The sequence below is a fragment of the Malania oleifera genome, chromosome 7, assembly GCF_029873635.1.
Source record: "Malania oleifera isolate guangnan ecotype guangnan chromosome 7, ASM2987363v1, whole genome shotgun sequence".
Classification (NCBI taxonomy): Eukaryota; Viridiplantae; Streptophyta; class Magnoliopsida; order Santalales; family Ximeniaceae; genus Malania; species Malania oleifera.
This window is the reverse complement of record NC_080423.1, coordinates 70,633,402-70,647,820: the sequence shown is the minus strand read 5'-3', so window position 1 is coordinate 70,647,820 and position 14,419 is coordinate 70,633,402. Positions and strand designations below refer to the sequence as shown.

At 36.2% G+C, this 14,419-nt stretch overlaps 1 protein-coding gene across 4 annotated transcripts in view; it reads left to right on the top strand.

Moving 5' to 3' along the window:
• The window catches only part of LOC131160492 (calmodulin-interacting protein 111), an 89,762-nt gene extending 78,491 nt beyond the window's left edge, over positions 1–11,271 (top strand). For all 4 annotated transcript variants that reach the window (XM_058116247.1, XM_058116245.1, XM_058116246.1 and 1 more), the window contains one exon: positions 10,899–11,271. In XM_058116247.1, the coding sequence (XP_057972230.1) occupies positions 10,899–11,019 (121 nt within the window). In that variant the 3' untranslated portion in view covers positions 11,020–11,271. The remainder of the gene's footprint in view (positions 1–10,898) is intronic.
• The last annotated feature ends 3,148 nt before the right edge of the window (positions 11,272–14,419 follow it).

The window sequence follows — 14,419 nt, the reverse complement described above, 5'->3', positions numbered from 1 at the left end:
TGTGTCTTTCTGAGTCACTCATATACTCAAAAGGGATATCATTGTTATATTTCTATCCTACATTGTTTCATTGTTTCTATTGATATTACCTTCTTTGAGTCTACACCTTACTACTCCCAGTCCCTGTGTGCTTCTTAGTTCAATGAGTCTCTTCCTCTGCCTAATCTTTGCGATTCCACTTTGCTATCCTTGCCCAACCAACCATCTGAGTCTCCATTTAGTTTGAGTCCTTCTCATTGTCTTGATCATCGCAATTTACAGGTGTATTTCCATTTATGATGGCAGCTCCAAGGAAGAGAGTCCCGTCTAGCTTCTATGACCAAGCTTTTGGTTTCCTCGTTTGATGATCATATTTCCTGTGATGTTGATTCTCCCATTGTTTTTTTGAAAGATAAACGCACATATACTCAGTATCCCATTTCCAACTATGTTTGTTATGACTTCTTATCACCCTCCTATTATTGTTTTGTTATTGCTCTATCATCTACTACCCTTCCTAAATCTATTTTAGAAGCCTCAGCCCATTCTAGGTGGAGGAATGCTATGGTTGAAGAGATAAATGCTTTAGAGGACAATGACACTTGGAACTTGGTATCTTTTTTTCCTGACAAGTGTGGGGTTGGTTGTCATTGGGTTTATACTGTGAAAGTCATCCCTGATGGTTCTATGGCTCGTCTAAAGGCCCATCTTGTTGTTAAGGGGTATACTCAGGTGTGGTTTGGATTATTTTTGTTAATTTTGGTCTGAATGCCGTTTCCATCAAGTTTTCTTTCATTATATATAGAAGAGATTTACATAGTTGCCTGATTTTCAGCACATTTTCAGTGCCTCAATGGTGCTAGATTTTCAGCATTGTTTACAACCTAATTTTTTGGTATATACAATCTAAATAGAAACTAAAATATTTCAACTATCTTATTTACAACCTAATTATCCTAAATTATCTCGGTAACATCCCCCTTCAAATTGATGTTGGTATAGCAAGAAGCATCAATTTGTCAACCAAGAACTGATGTCGGTGCTGAGAAGAGCTTTAGTGAATATGTCTACAATTTGACGTTTGGTGGAAATGTGAGGAAGAGTAATCACTTATTCGTCAAATGATTCACATATGGAATGGCAATCGACATCGATATGTTTTGTATGCTCATGAAAGACAGGATTAGCGGTGATCTGAATAGCACTGGTATTATTAGCATGAAGAGGAGTGGAATGAAGTTGAGAAAAACCAAGTTCACCCAATAACCCACGAAGCCATGGGATCTTAGAGCATGCGGAAGACAACACAATACTCAGACTTAGTGGAGGACTTGGAAACCAAGTGTTGCTTCTTACTCTTCCAAGAAATGAGTGCATTGCCTAAGAACATGCACCAGCCAGTAATAGAGCAATGGGTATCCGCACACCTGACCCAATTAGCATCACTATACCCCACCAACTGTAAGGAAGATTCCTTACGAAAGAACAACCCTTGTGAAGAGGTGCCCTTCATATATTGGATAATGCGGCGAACAACGGCTAAATGAAGATGTCGGGGAGCCTGCATAAATTGACTTGTTGCACAGCAAAAGAGATAGCAGGACGAGTAATCGTTAAGTAGTTCAAACTCCCAACAAGCTGCCGATACAAGGATGGATCTAATAAAAACTAGCCTTCCTCATGAATTTTAAGATTTACCTCCAAGGGAGTAAGAACAAAGTTACTCGATTGGTGACCAGCCAATGAAATCACTTCCAGTGTGTACTTGTGCTGGTGTAACAGCATACTAGTTGGAGTAAGTTGCACCTCAAGGTCAAGAAAGTACTGCAGGGGACCAAGATCTTTCATGTGAAAAGAGGCCTTGAGATGCTGTTGTAATTGCTTAATTAACTCAATATCAGAGCCAATAATCACAATGTCGTCAACATATACCAGAAGAAAAAGAGAGGAATCAAACTAACTCCGAGTAAAATGAAAAGCAATCAGGGTAGAGCGAAATTTATCAAACCATGCACGCGGAGCTTGTTTCAGTCCATATAAGGATCGACGAACCCGACAAACCTCTAAGGAAGGTGTAGCAAACATGCCGGGAGATGGAGACATATAGATTTCTTCCTTCAAATCCTCGTGTATAAAAGCATTCTTCACATCCATTTGTTGGAGAGACCACCCCTGCGATGCAACAAGTGCCAAGATAGTCCACACAGTAGTCATTTTGGTAACAGGTGCAAAGGTCTCTTCATAATCAATACCATACTTTTGCCGGTTCCCGGGAGCCATGAGATGGGCCTTATATTTGTCTAGTGACCCATTAGATCGAAACTTGACTGAGTACACCCATTTACAACCAATAGGCTTGACACCAGAGGCACAAGTCACAAGATCCCAAGTGTGATTATCTTGAAGAGCTTGAATTTCTTCTTGCATGGCCTGCTGTGAACATGCTTGGGTGGCTTCCTGGGTATATGAGTGAGGAACAAAAACTGTGTCGAGAGTGGCAATAAGCGATGTATCAGGAAAACCATACCTATTCGGTGGATGTGTAACCCAGGTGGAGGGCCGAGGAACCGCAAAATCAGATGACGAATTAGTGTTTGGAAGGGGCGTTGAAGAAGGAGGAGGACGTCGATGATACACCACACTTGGTTTAAATCGCTCACTAGAAGAAGACACATCATCAAAAGTGGGAAAAAGAGTAATAGGAATATCAGAAATAACCTGAGACAAAGAAGTATTGATTTTTGAAGAAAATCACATTCTGAGAGATCAGAAATTTGTTTGCATGAGCATCATAACAATCAAATCCTTTCTGAGTAGGACTATATCCCATAAAGGCACACGTGATAGAATAAGCAGCAAGCTTGTGACGCCCAACAGGTGCTAGATGAACAAAACAAACACACCCAAAACTATGAAAGGATTGATACTCGGGAGATATGCCAAATAATCGAAAAAGGGGGAATCATAATTTAAAGTGGCAGTAGGCAAACAATTTATCAAATAGACATCAGTACATAAAGCTTCTACTCAGAACTTAGAATGTACAGAAAAATCAATCAACAAAGTATGAACGACATCTAAGAGATGACGATTCTTATGCTCAGCGACTCCATTTTGTTGAGGGGTATAAGGACAAGAACACTATGAAATGATCCCCTTTTGTTGAAGAAAAGTCTGAAAAGAATGAGACATGTACTCCCCCCTTGAGTTGGAGCGTAAAGTTTTGATACAAATACTGAATTGTGTCTTGACAAACGCAACAAATTTTTGAAAGACAGAAAAGACGTCAGCTTTAGAGCGGAGAAAATATATCCAAGTGAATTGACTATAATCATCAATAAACGTCACAAAATAACGATGCTGACCATGAGAAATATTAGGACTCACACCCCAAACATCAGTATGCACAATCTCAAAGCAATTAGAAGCATGACTACCATGCACAGGAAAAGGTAAAGTTTTACTTTTACCAAGATGACAAGTTGCACAATCAAAAGATACAGGAGAAGAAGAAAAGGAATCTTATTGCCCAAGAAATCATGTTTCATACGATGAGCCATGACAACAAAATTAGGATGACCCAATTTCTTATGCCAGACTTCATTATTATTGCCTGTAGCCGTACAAACAAGAAAAACAACCTTAGGAATAGAAAACTATAAAGGAAATAAACGTCCCACTTTAGGGCCCTTCACAATCACGGTCTCCGACACATAATCTTGCACAAGACAACCACCACGAGAAAAATGACCATCACAATTATTATCTGGCAATTGTCCAATAGAAATCAAATTGGTAGACAATCCAGGAGAGACAAAAACATCACGAAATGAAGAGCCCAAATTACCAACAACAGTAATTGGAAGAGTACTACCATAAGCAATTTGAATATTTTGCATGCCTGTATACTTACGAACACCATGGAGACCTGTCATATTACCAGTCATATGATTAGAAGTGCCAGAATCAACAATCCAAGAAGTTGATTTAGTAGCCGTACCTTGTAGGCCTAAGGCCATAAAAGCAGACACAATCATTTGTTGGACCATTGTTGGTGTGAGAATAGATGAATCAGAACTTACAGTGGGTGGCACAGAAGAAGAAGAAGAGGACTGAATAGCAGCCTGAAAAGATTGGGATTGGAACAATCTTTGATGATATGACCTTCTTGCAGTAGTTACAAACTTTCTTGAGACAGTTGTGAGCAATATGATCAAACTCCTTGCAACTGAAACACTGCAACTTTTTCCCCTCTCCCTTGTGTTGCATATGTTACATCATGGCCTTAGAAAATACCTTCTCAAAAGTCATACCCATCTGAGTGGATAACTGCTGTTCTTCACTCAATAAATCTCCCAAACAAATATCCAAAGAAGGAACAAGATTATGGTTCAATAAACTGGCTCGAATAGGCTCAAATTCAGGTCGAAGTTTCATCAAAAACTGATCGCATTGACTCTCAACATGAACCGCTTGAAGAGCCGCAAGTGTCGTAGGGGGAACCTTAGCATGAACAATAGTAGAATACTCACTCCAAAGATTAATAAAACCAGAATAAACCTGTTCAACAGGTAAATCACCTTGACTATAATTACTAATTTCCAACTCCAATTGGAACTTCCGAGCATTGTGATCTTGGTGGTAAATACGGTGGAGATAATCCCACATAGTCTGAGCCGTAGTAAAACAGCGAAAATTGGTCACAAGGTGAGATTCAATCGTCCCCAACAGCCAAGAGATCACCTTAGCACCCTTGACCTCTCATTGTGCAAATTCCTTTTCATCAGTGGGAACTTGAGCAGAACTATCAATATGATTTGATAATTCGTTCCCTTTCAAGAACATTTTAAATTGGAATTCCCACGTAGGGAAATTCTTTCAAGTAAATCAAACAAGAGTCTTTTCAATAGACATGATGAAAGGCACTAAAAAAATAAGCCCAAGCAGTCAACCAAAGAAACGACAAACCTAACTAAAATTAGGTCCAAATCCAAATAATAAGAAGTCCACAGACACAACTAGATTACAAAAGCCCAACAAAAATAAAAAAACCTAGATCAAACGTGGAAGGTCCATATCAAACACGAGAGCCTAACTCGAAATACTTGCCCTGAGTGAAAAACAACATAGTAGAGGAAGAAACATAGCATCTTTGTCGATCATACCAGGAGGAGTCGAAGCTGCTGACCACCACAGAAACTGCCGACAGCCACAATGATGCCCAGCCACCACGAGAAAAACACCGAGATCAGTAGCTTGCAACCAAGGACAGCATGCGCAACTAAAAAAATTCTGGCAGCCCCAAAAAAACTCAAAACCACCAAAGTGGACACCATAGAGAAGGCAGATGCCCACAAAAAGCAAGAAAGAACTTGCTGAAACTAAGAGATTTATTTAAATTTAAATTTTATTTTATTTTGTTAGAGCAGTGATGAGAATCGCACCCAGTGATTAAGACCAAAACGACAGAATCAGAGGATGGGCTTTGATACCATGTTAATTTTGGTTTGAATGCCCTTTCCATTGAGTTTGCTTTCATTATATATAAAAGAGATTTACATAGTTGTTTCCTGATTTTCAGCACATCTTCAGCGCCTAAATGGTGCCAGATTTTCAGCATTATTTACAGCCTAATTTTCTGCTATATACCATCTAAATATAAACTAAAATATTTCAACTAAATTATTTACTGTGAAAGTCATCCCTGATGGTTTTTTGGCTCATGTAAAGGCCCATCTTGTTGTTAAGGGGTATACTTAGGTGTGTGGTTTGGATTATTTTGATACTTTTTCTCTGGTTGCCAAACTTGCATTAGTACGTTTGTTCATCTTCTTGGCTATTACTTGTTATTGGCCTCTCCATCAATTAGATGTGAAGAATGCCTTCTTGCACGGTGATCTTGAGGAGGAGGTCTATATGGAACAACCACCTAGGTTTGTTGCTCAGGGGGAGTAAGGTTTAGTGTGTTAGCTCAAGAAGGCACTACATGGTTTAAAACAATCTCCCAGAGCATGGTCTGGTTGTTTGAGTGCTATAGTACTTGAGTTTGGTCTTCGACGGTGTGTAGTGGGTCATTCTGTGCTTTATTATCATACTTCATCTAGTAGGATCCTTCTTGTTATCTATGTCGATGATATTGTCATTAAAGGTGATGATGATAAAAGTATTTAGTCTCAAACTTTTTCTACAGACTAAGCTTCAAACCAAATATTTGGGACCACTGAAATACTTTTTGGGTGTAAAAGTATCTATATCTCGTATGGGAATTGTTTTGTCATAGAGGAAGTATGTTTTTGATCTGTTGGATGAAACTGGATTGTTGGGATCTGAACTGGTTGATACACCCATGGATCCTAACAAGAAGTGTTGGATATGGGTGATTTGCTACCTAATCCTAAACTGAACAATACCGGAGAATTATTGGAAGTTGAATTATCTCATAGTCACTTGACCGGATATATCTTTTGCACCAAGTGCTGTGAGTCAATTTCTAGATTCTTCGAGGACAAGTCATTGAGATGCAGTAATTTGCGTCTTAAGATATCTCAACAGCGCACCTAAGAGAGGTTTTATATTGTGATCAGGGTCATGCTTATATCCATGGATATACAGATGTAGATTGGGTTGGGTCACCTTCCAACCGGAGATCCACAATTGGGGACTGTATCTTGGTTGGTGGTAATTTGGTTTTTCGGAAGAGTAAGAAACAAATTGTGATGACTAAGTCAAGTGCTGAATTTGAATATAGAGCTATGACTCAAACTACTTATGAACTTGTCTAGTTGAAGAACATGTTGGAAGTATTGGGTTTTTTCACATTCTTAGCTTATGAAATTGATATGTGATAATCAAGTTGCTCTTCATATTAACTCCAACACGGTCTTTCATAAGTAAACGAAGAACATTAAAGTTGATTGATTACTACCGCTTATGTGAAGTCTGATATGCAACTTACTGATTTGTTCACCAAAACTTTGGAGGGTGCTGGTGTTAGATTTATTTGTAACAAGCTAGGAGCATATGACATTTATGCTCTAGCTTGAGGAGGAGTGTTAGAGGTTATTTATGTCTTTTAGCATTATTATTATTATTAAGTGTGTTAGCATGTTAATTAGTGAGAGTTAGTAAGGGTATTATTGTCATTAGAATGCATTTAATTTGTATTATAAATAGAGGGAGAGACCTATCTTCAAGTTAGGTCATTCATTTTAATCAAAATCTCAACAAATACTAAGTGCATTGGACAACCTAAAGGGCATGACGAACCACTCATAGAGCCCTTCCTTGGTTTTAAAGGTTGTTTCACTCATCTCCAGGCCTAATTCTGATTTGGCCATAACCACTCTTCACGTCAGTCTTGGAATAAACTTGAGATCCAGCTAGCATGTCAAGCATTATATAATCCAATCTTAGAATGGGAAACTTGTATTGAATGGTGACTTTGTTAATAGCCCTACTGTCCACACATTCTCGAAATTCCATCTTTCTTAGGAGTGAGTAAAGCTTGTATGGCACAAGGACTTAGGCTTTCTTGAATAAATCATGTTCCCTAACCATCTTTTGAAGCTCTTCATGCTCCTTTGGGCTCATTTGATAGTAGTGAAAATTAGGTTATGTAGCATTTGGTAAAAGATCAATTTGATGTTGTATATTCATCATGAGAGGAAGCTTGTCAGGTAACTCATTTGGCATACATCTTTGGACTCATGAAGAATCTCCTTGTCATCATTTGGGAACTTGAACTGCAACTTTGTTTCCTTCTGAAAATGGATTTAAACCAACACTTTTCTTACTTCCCTTAACGAAATCCTTATTTTTTAAGCGAGCAAGTGAATGACCATTTTATTGCCTCTGAACATTATCATACCTTCATTTGCACAAGCTTCTTCTTTTTGTCACCATCTTTCACAAAAAATGAATAAGTGGTTAAGCGGCAATAACAAGAGTAGTTGTTCTTGCTAACAAAGGAAATAAGGGAATGGTGTTTTCCAAGTAAGGATTCTCGAATTGGTTGCATCGTCAGATTACAATCAGAGTTGGAGGAAATCCCTATGGAGTAATCGTTTTGCGTTGATTCAGCGCTTGGCTTAGGGATAAGACCTAGCCTTTATGTATTCTTGATGCCATCATGGATTATGCCTCTGTCATATTGCCAAGGCCTCCTAAGAAGAATATGACATGCGCCTATAGGATTCATATCACAATAAATGGATTTTGTGAAGGAACTGATTGAGAAATTAACGAGGCATCTTGAAGATACGATTACCTTATTTCCTTTGTTGAACCAAAAAATCTCAAGAAACCAGATTTTCACTGCTTCCACTATCAATTATCAAGTTGCAAAGTTTTCTACCCGCTGTGCATCTAGCTTGAAAGATATTTTTATGTGACCAATTGTTGATACTTAGTGGAGAGGAAAGTAGATCTTCGAATGACTCACCATGGACTTCTCCCTCAATCCCTTCTTTTGCCACATCATTTTCAGTTTCTAGTTGCTGATTTGGTCCTCAAGAATTGCTACATTCTCTTCAGAGTCATCCTCTTGATCGTTTGATCCTCAGCAAGATTAACTTTGTGTTCACCCCACTTTAGACACTCATTGGACTTGTGGCCAATCTCGAAGCATCTCTATCATTTCACCACTTTTTTTCCCTTGGTTTACTAGGGCTGCTTTACCACTATTATTGCTGATTGGTTGACTCTTTATAAGGCCACTGCAAGATTACATGGTCTTGTATGGTCATTTTGAGACCATTCACATAGCGACTAATCCTTCGGTTTCAGCAAGATTGCAGCTCAATAAAAGCCATTGAAACTTTTGGGTGGACTTTTTGGTTGACTTCTCATGTTACCTCAATTTTTGAACCCTTTGGTACAAGGTTTGCTATAATCCTGGGGTAGGAATTGAGCCTTTAAAATCTATCAACATGTGCAGATAGTGGATTCAGCACCTTGATGAGGATGGCGATCCAAAATATGATTTATATTCTTTATTTTGCTCTTGATGGTTCTATGGAGTCGCCACTACCTTTTATTTACCTAGGCATGTTTAAGTTTACCCTAAATTCTACCAATTAATTGGTCTCTATGTTAAACCTAGGGTCCAAGGAACTGATAGTCCTTAGTTTAGGTACCATAGCCAAGTTCAGGGGCAAGTTGTGTCAAGAGAAGGTAATAGCACTCCTTACACACTCGTTTCACGAACTATACCTGTTGGGCCATGTATAATCACCAATACACATCAATTGTCTTTTATTTACTTATTACTTTTCCATTTAATATTGTTCCACTTTGCATTCCTCAAGGTATTTTGATATGGAATGTTAGGTTTCTCTCTTGAAGAAAACTGATAGAGGGTGATATTATGTCCCTCTATTGCATCCATTATTGCATTAGTTAAATTGGGGTTTGTTGACCTCCAATTAAATACAACTATGACAAAGCAAGCTTATTGAAAGGAACAGGGCACATAAGATAATCAGAATTTCACTCGAGTCCAAAGAAGACAGTGTACCTCCAATTACTCCCAAAGAAAATGGTACTTGGCCTACCCTCGACTAATTTAGCCACCAAAATAAACGCACCCTTAGTGTATGGTTGTCATTAAGGATATGTATGTATGATCAAGATAATGGTTATTGTTAGCAGAATTATAGGTGTGATATTCAGGGAATTTTCAGTTGGTGAATATCAAGTGTGAGTTCTTGACTATCTTTTAGCTTTAGTTTTGAATGAATTTGATGGACATATTCAACATGACGTGCCATGGTTAATATTATTTGCATATTATAGTGTTTTGATTAATGAAACTTGAGGTGAAGTAGAATCTATTGGAATAATGGTGAGAAACTTTAGAATTTAGAGTTCCAAAATTAGTAGAAGCAAGAACGAACACATTGAGATTATAGTTTTTCTTTCCTCATTTATGAGGAATATTAGAAAAGATAATAAACATAATGGTCTAGAAATTCTAAGCCGAAGTAAATTTTAGTGCCTTGGATGTATTTTGCATGCCGAAGGAGAAATCAAAGAAGTAGCAAATAGAGTAAAAGTAGGTTTGGTAAAATTGAGAAGTGTTTGATATGTATTGTGTGATGTACGATATTGTTAAAATTCAAAGGAAAGTTATGTGAAATGCTATGGGATTGACTCTTATATATTTATGGTATTGTGCAATTGAGAAATAACATTTGAAAAATAAGCTGCAAAAATAAGACTACTGAGATGGATGAGTGGTGAAAAGCCGTAAAACGTAAATTATGGAACATAGGCAATTGTAAACTAGACATGATGTGTTAATGATAAAGGGCAGTTACAATTGTTCATTATGGAACATGTCAATTGTAAACTAGACATGATATTGTTGATGATAAAGTGCAGTTACAATAGTTTCGACACTTGTAAACTAGATCAAATAAAATTCTAGTGAGGTATATATTCTTAACAAAGTAGGAGGAATGGGGATAGACTTAAAATAATTTAGGCTGAGAAGATAAAATTTGATAAAAACTTTCATTGGATGTTTCCCTAGATTATGTGGAATGAGTAAAGAGAAGTCATGTACCCAACCCACCCACCTAGTGGAACTTAATGGTTATGGGTTTCCATTTTTCTTGGCATTTTATCATTTTTATTGTTATTATTTTTCTTATACCTCCTAGATGATTTTATGTAATCGGACTTATGGCTTGGTTGAGATGGTGGAGTCATTATTTGTGAAGCAACCTTTAATGGCAATAGGTTTCCATTTTTCATGGCTCTATCATTCATTCTTCTACTTTATGCTTTGCTGCATTAATTGATCATTGCTCTCTCTCTCTCTCTCTCTCTCTCTCCATTGTCCACTTTTCTTTAGCGAGATCTTTCGTTATCCATCAACCAGAAATTAACTAAATATTTGCTTTACTTTGTTGATGCAGGACTTCACTAAAATCTGCCACATTGTTTCTTAATAAAATATGCTGCAAACGTGGTCCGAGTACCCAAGGGACGATAAAATCTACTAAAATGATTTCCCGGCAGAATCAAATATCATCATGATGAATTATTATTTTTCATCAGTTGCGGCGGTGCATTGCGGTGACTGAATTGGTACTCACCTTTTGAGAAGAAAACCACTAGCAATTCAACCTTCCCAATTTCAAAAGCATATATGAATCAAAATTTTTTGTAAAAGGTCGACGGTGCTAGCGATGATGCCAGTGTTACAATGGTCCTCATGTATATTCTTGATGATAAACAAATAATTCGTTCAAATTATTAATTCAAACTTCTCAATTTCAAATTCATAAACCTTGGTTCAAATAAAGCTTGTACACATCAATTAAAAAAGTTTCAAACACTTAGATAACATTCATCGCGACTAAAACTCATTATAGTTTCAACAAACTATTTTCGTAGCTACTTAAAATATTTGTTCTTCAAAAAACGTAAAAATCAAATGCTGAGCCAAACTATATATTATGCAACTTGAGTAAGGCTCTTCCCCCAATCTGAAGCTTCCGAGCAATATCAGGTTCTTTGTAGGGTATATAGTGTATCTTCAGCTGTGCCTGTTCATGCTAGAAGTAAATGTAAAAATAAGGAAACCCATTCAAAGCATATATTAATGAGAAAAAATGTCATTTGGTGGATCGCATTGCCAATTTTGATTAAGTGGTAGATCCACAAATAGAGAAATGTAACGACAAATGAGGTATGGGGAATGAAGTGTGATCACATGATGCTTTCATGCTCAGATTCTGCACCTACCATAAAAATTTTATTGCACAAGTACTGAGGTCTCCTACGTCATTTCATGTTACACTAATAATTGTTGCTGAGAAGCAGTCAAGTCTGAGAATCCGTGAACAAATATCCTACCAGGCCTTATTGTCTCGAAGCAAATATATAGTCATGACCAAGAACAAGAAGACAAAAGTGAAATCCATCCTCGTAGAAATCCCACTCTTTTATTCTTACTGCAATGAAATTCATTTAGGATGCAAACCATATGTAAGGAAACTTATTTAATTGGAGATCATTTTTGATCGAATGGTTGAAACCCGACCCAAAACAACACAACAAGAATCATAGAAGCTAAAATCCTACTTCTCCGTTTCTCTCTAATTATTTTTTAAATTTAGGGCAATTTTATTCCGTTTTTGATCAATTTTCATCATTTTGGGTGATCTATGGTTTGAAATGATTAGTAGTGTTTTGTGCTTTTTTACGAACTTCTATCTTTAAAGTTTTTTCCTTTTCTTCAATTGTCTATCCTTTCTATAATTTTTGATTAATTTTCCAAGCCTCATTTGTGTTTATATTTGTTTTGCTAAATTAAATATTTTTTAAAAATTAAAATAATATTTAATTACTAAAATTAATAAAAATAATAGAAAAAATAAGGCAAACAAGTAATAACATCATTTTATATTGGTCAAAGGGAAAAAAAAAAGGAGCGTGTGAGCCTGTATGGCCGCCGCTTAAATGGACTAATGCTGTTCTAATAGAAATTTTTTCTAAAAAAAATTTGTAAGGAGGCCAAAATGACGTCCCCCAGTCATCTTCAACCTCCATTCCTGCAAGACTGACCGTGGTAGCCCGCTTTTCCTCATTTTTCTTTTTTTCCCGGCCAACTCCTCCCCAACCACCGCCATGTCTATTTAACTCCCCACCACCTTCAACCATCTTCGCCATGTCCTCTCCTAATCTCTAAAAACCATGCTCAAACCTCTCTCTCTCTCTCTCTCTCTCTCTCTCTCTCTCTCTCTCTCTCTCTCTCTCTCTCTCTCTCTCTCTCTCTCTCCCTCTCTCTCTCTCTCTCTCTCTCTCTCTCTCTCTCTCTCTCTCACCGATTCCTAGTTCGTACACTCTTATCAGGTCATTCTCACTCCCCTCTATTTAACCTGCATATATTGTGCATGGAATGATGTATGGTTATGTGAGTTTATTGCGTGCAATGTTCAATGTGTGCATAGATGTATTATGCATGTGTTCTTATGTAATTATATTTGCAAGCTGATGATGTATATATCTCCATGAACATAAGAGTGTACAGGTTAGATATTTGCAAGTGTATGAAGATGCGTGCTTGTTAGCTAGCATGGATTTTTATATTTGCATGCGAGATTAGATTTATATGAATGATAGCATATATTCTAAATTTATGTATATGCATGTATGTCGACCTAGATTAATTTACATTCCTGCATGTTAATTGGACTAACTTCATGTTAGATTCATATACTTGTAAACACATGCATGCATGTAAGTTTAGATACGTACATCAGTATATCCAATCTATTTTAATATATGTAGTGTATATCGATATGCATTTAAATTCATAGTGTATGTTCACAGTTATTATTATCTTTGTTCCCTTTTAAGAAATTAAAAAAGGAAAGTGTAGGGAGAAGGCCGTTGGATCTCCGTGGGTTGAGTTCCTTATATAGGTTAACCAAAAGCCTCCTCCAAAAAGAAAATAAATTTTCAAAAAATAGAAATAAATCTTCGCCGTTTGATGAAAAATTAAATTTTTCACCAAAAAATAGTTATTTTCCAAATAAATTTTTTCTCAAAATTTAAAGTAAATTTCCCTGGTATCCCAAATTTGGATTTATTTTCACAAAAATGATTATTTTTTTTATGAAAAGAAAAAAGAAAATAAATAACCCTAGTTTTTCAACATTGTGTTTTCCATTAAAATGATTTATTTTCAAAAATAATTTTTTTTTTCTCAAAAGAATGAAAATAAATCACTCCAATTTTCCAAATTTGATTTTTTTTTTCACCAAAATGATTTACTTTCAAAAATACAAAGAAAATCATTTTTTTATTAAAAATGAAAATAAATCACACTAGTTTTCCCAAAATTTCAAAAATCCTTTCCTCTCAAGAGTGAAGGTAAAATCATTCTGATTTCCCAATTTTCAATTGAAATGCTTTATTTTCAAAATAATTTTTTTTTGAAAATTCTTCTCTCAGGAGTGAGGGTACATCATCCCATATTTCCAAACTTGGACTTTCCATTGAAATGGTTTATTTTCAAAATAAAAATTTCAAAATTCCTTTTTTTCCCCTAAAAAATAGAAGTAATTCTTCTCGGTTTTCCTAAATTTGAATTTCCCACCTTAAATATTTATTTTCGAAAAAAAAAATTCAAAAAATGATTTTTCCAATGGAAATGAATCTTGCTAGTGTTCTCAAAAATTGGGTTTTCCACCTAAAGGAATTCATTTTTGAAATAAAAAGTGAGAAATATTTTTTTCAAACTACATAGGCTTGACTCCAACGTAGGAAGCTTACTCCAAAAGGGTAACTCCAAGTCTAAAAAATAATAAAAAAGAAAACTTCTATCCCCAAATAAAATTAATTTTTCTTTCAAAAATTAAAGAAAATGGTAGTGCAACCTCTGCGAGGTTCATTCTTTTGTTTACGTATCATGAGAATTTTTTTTTAG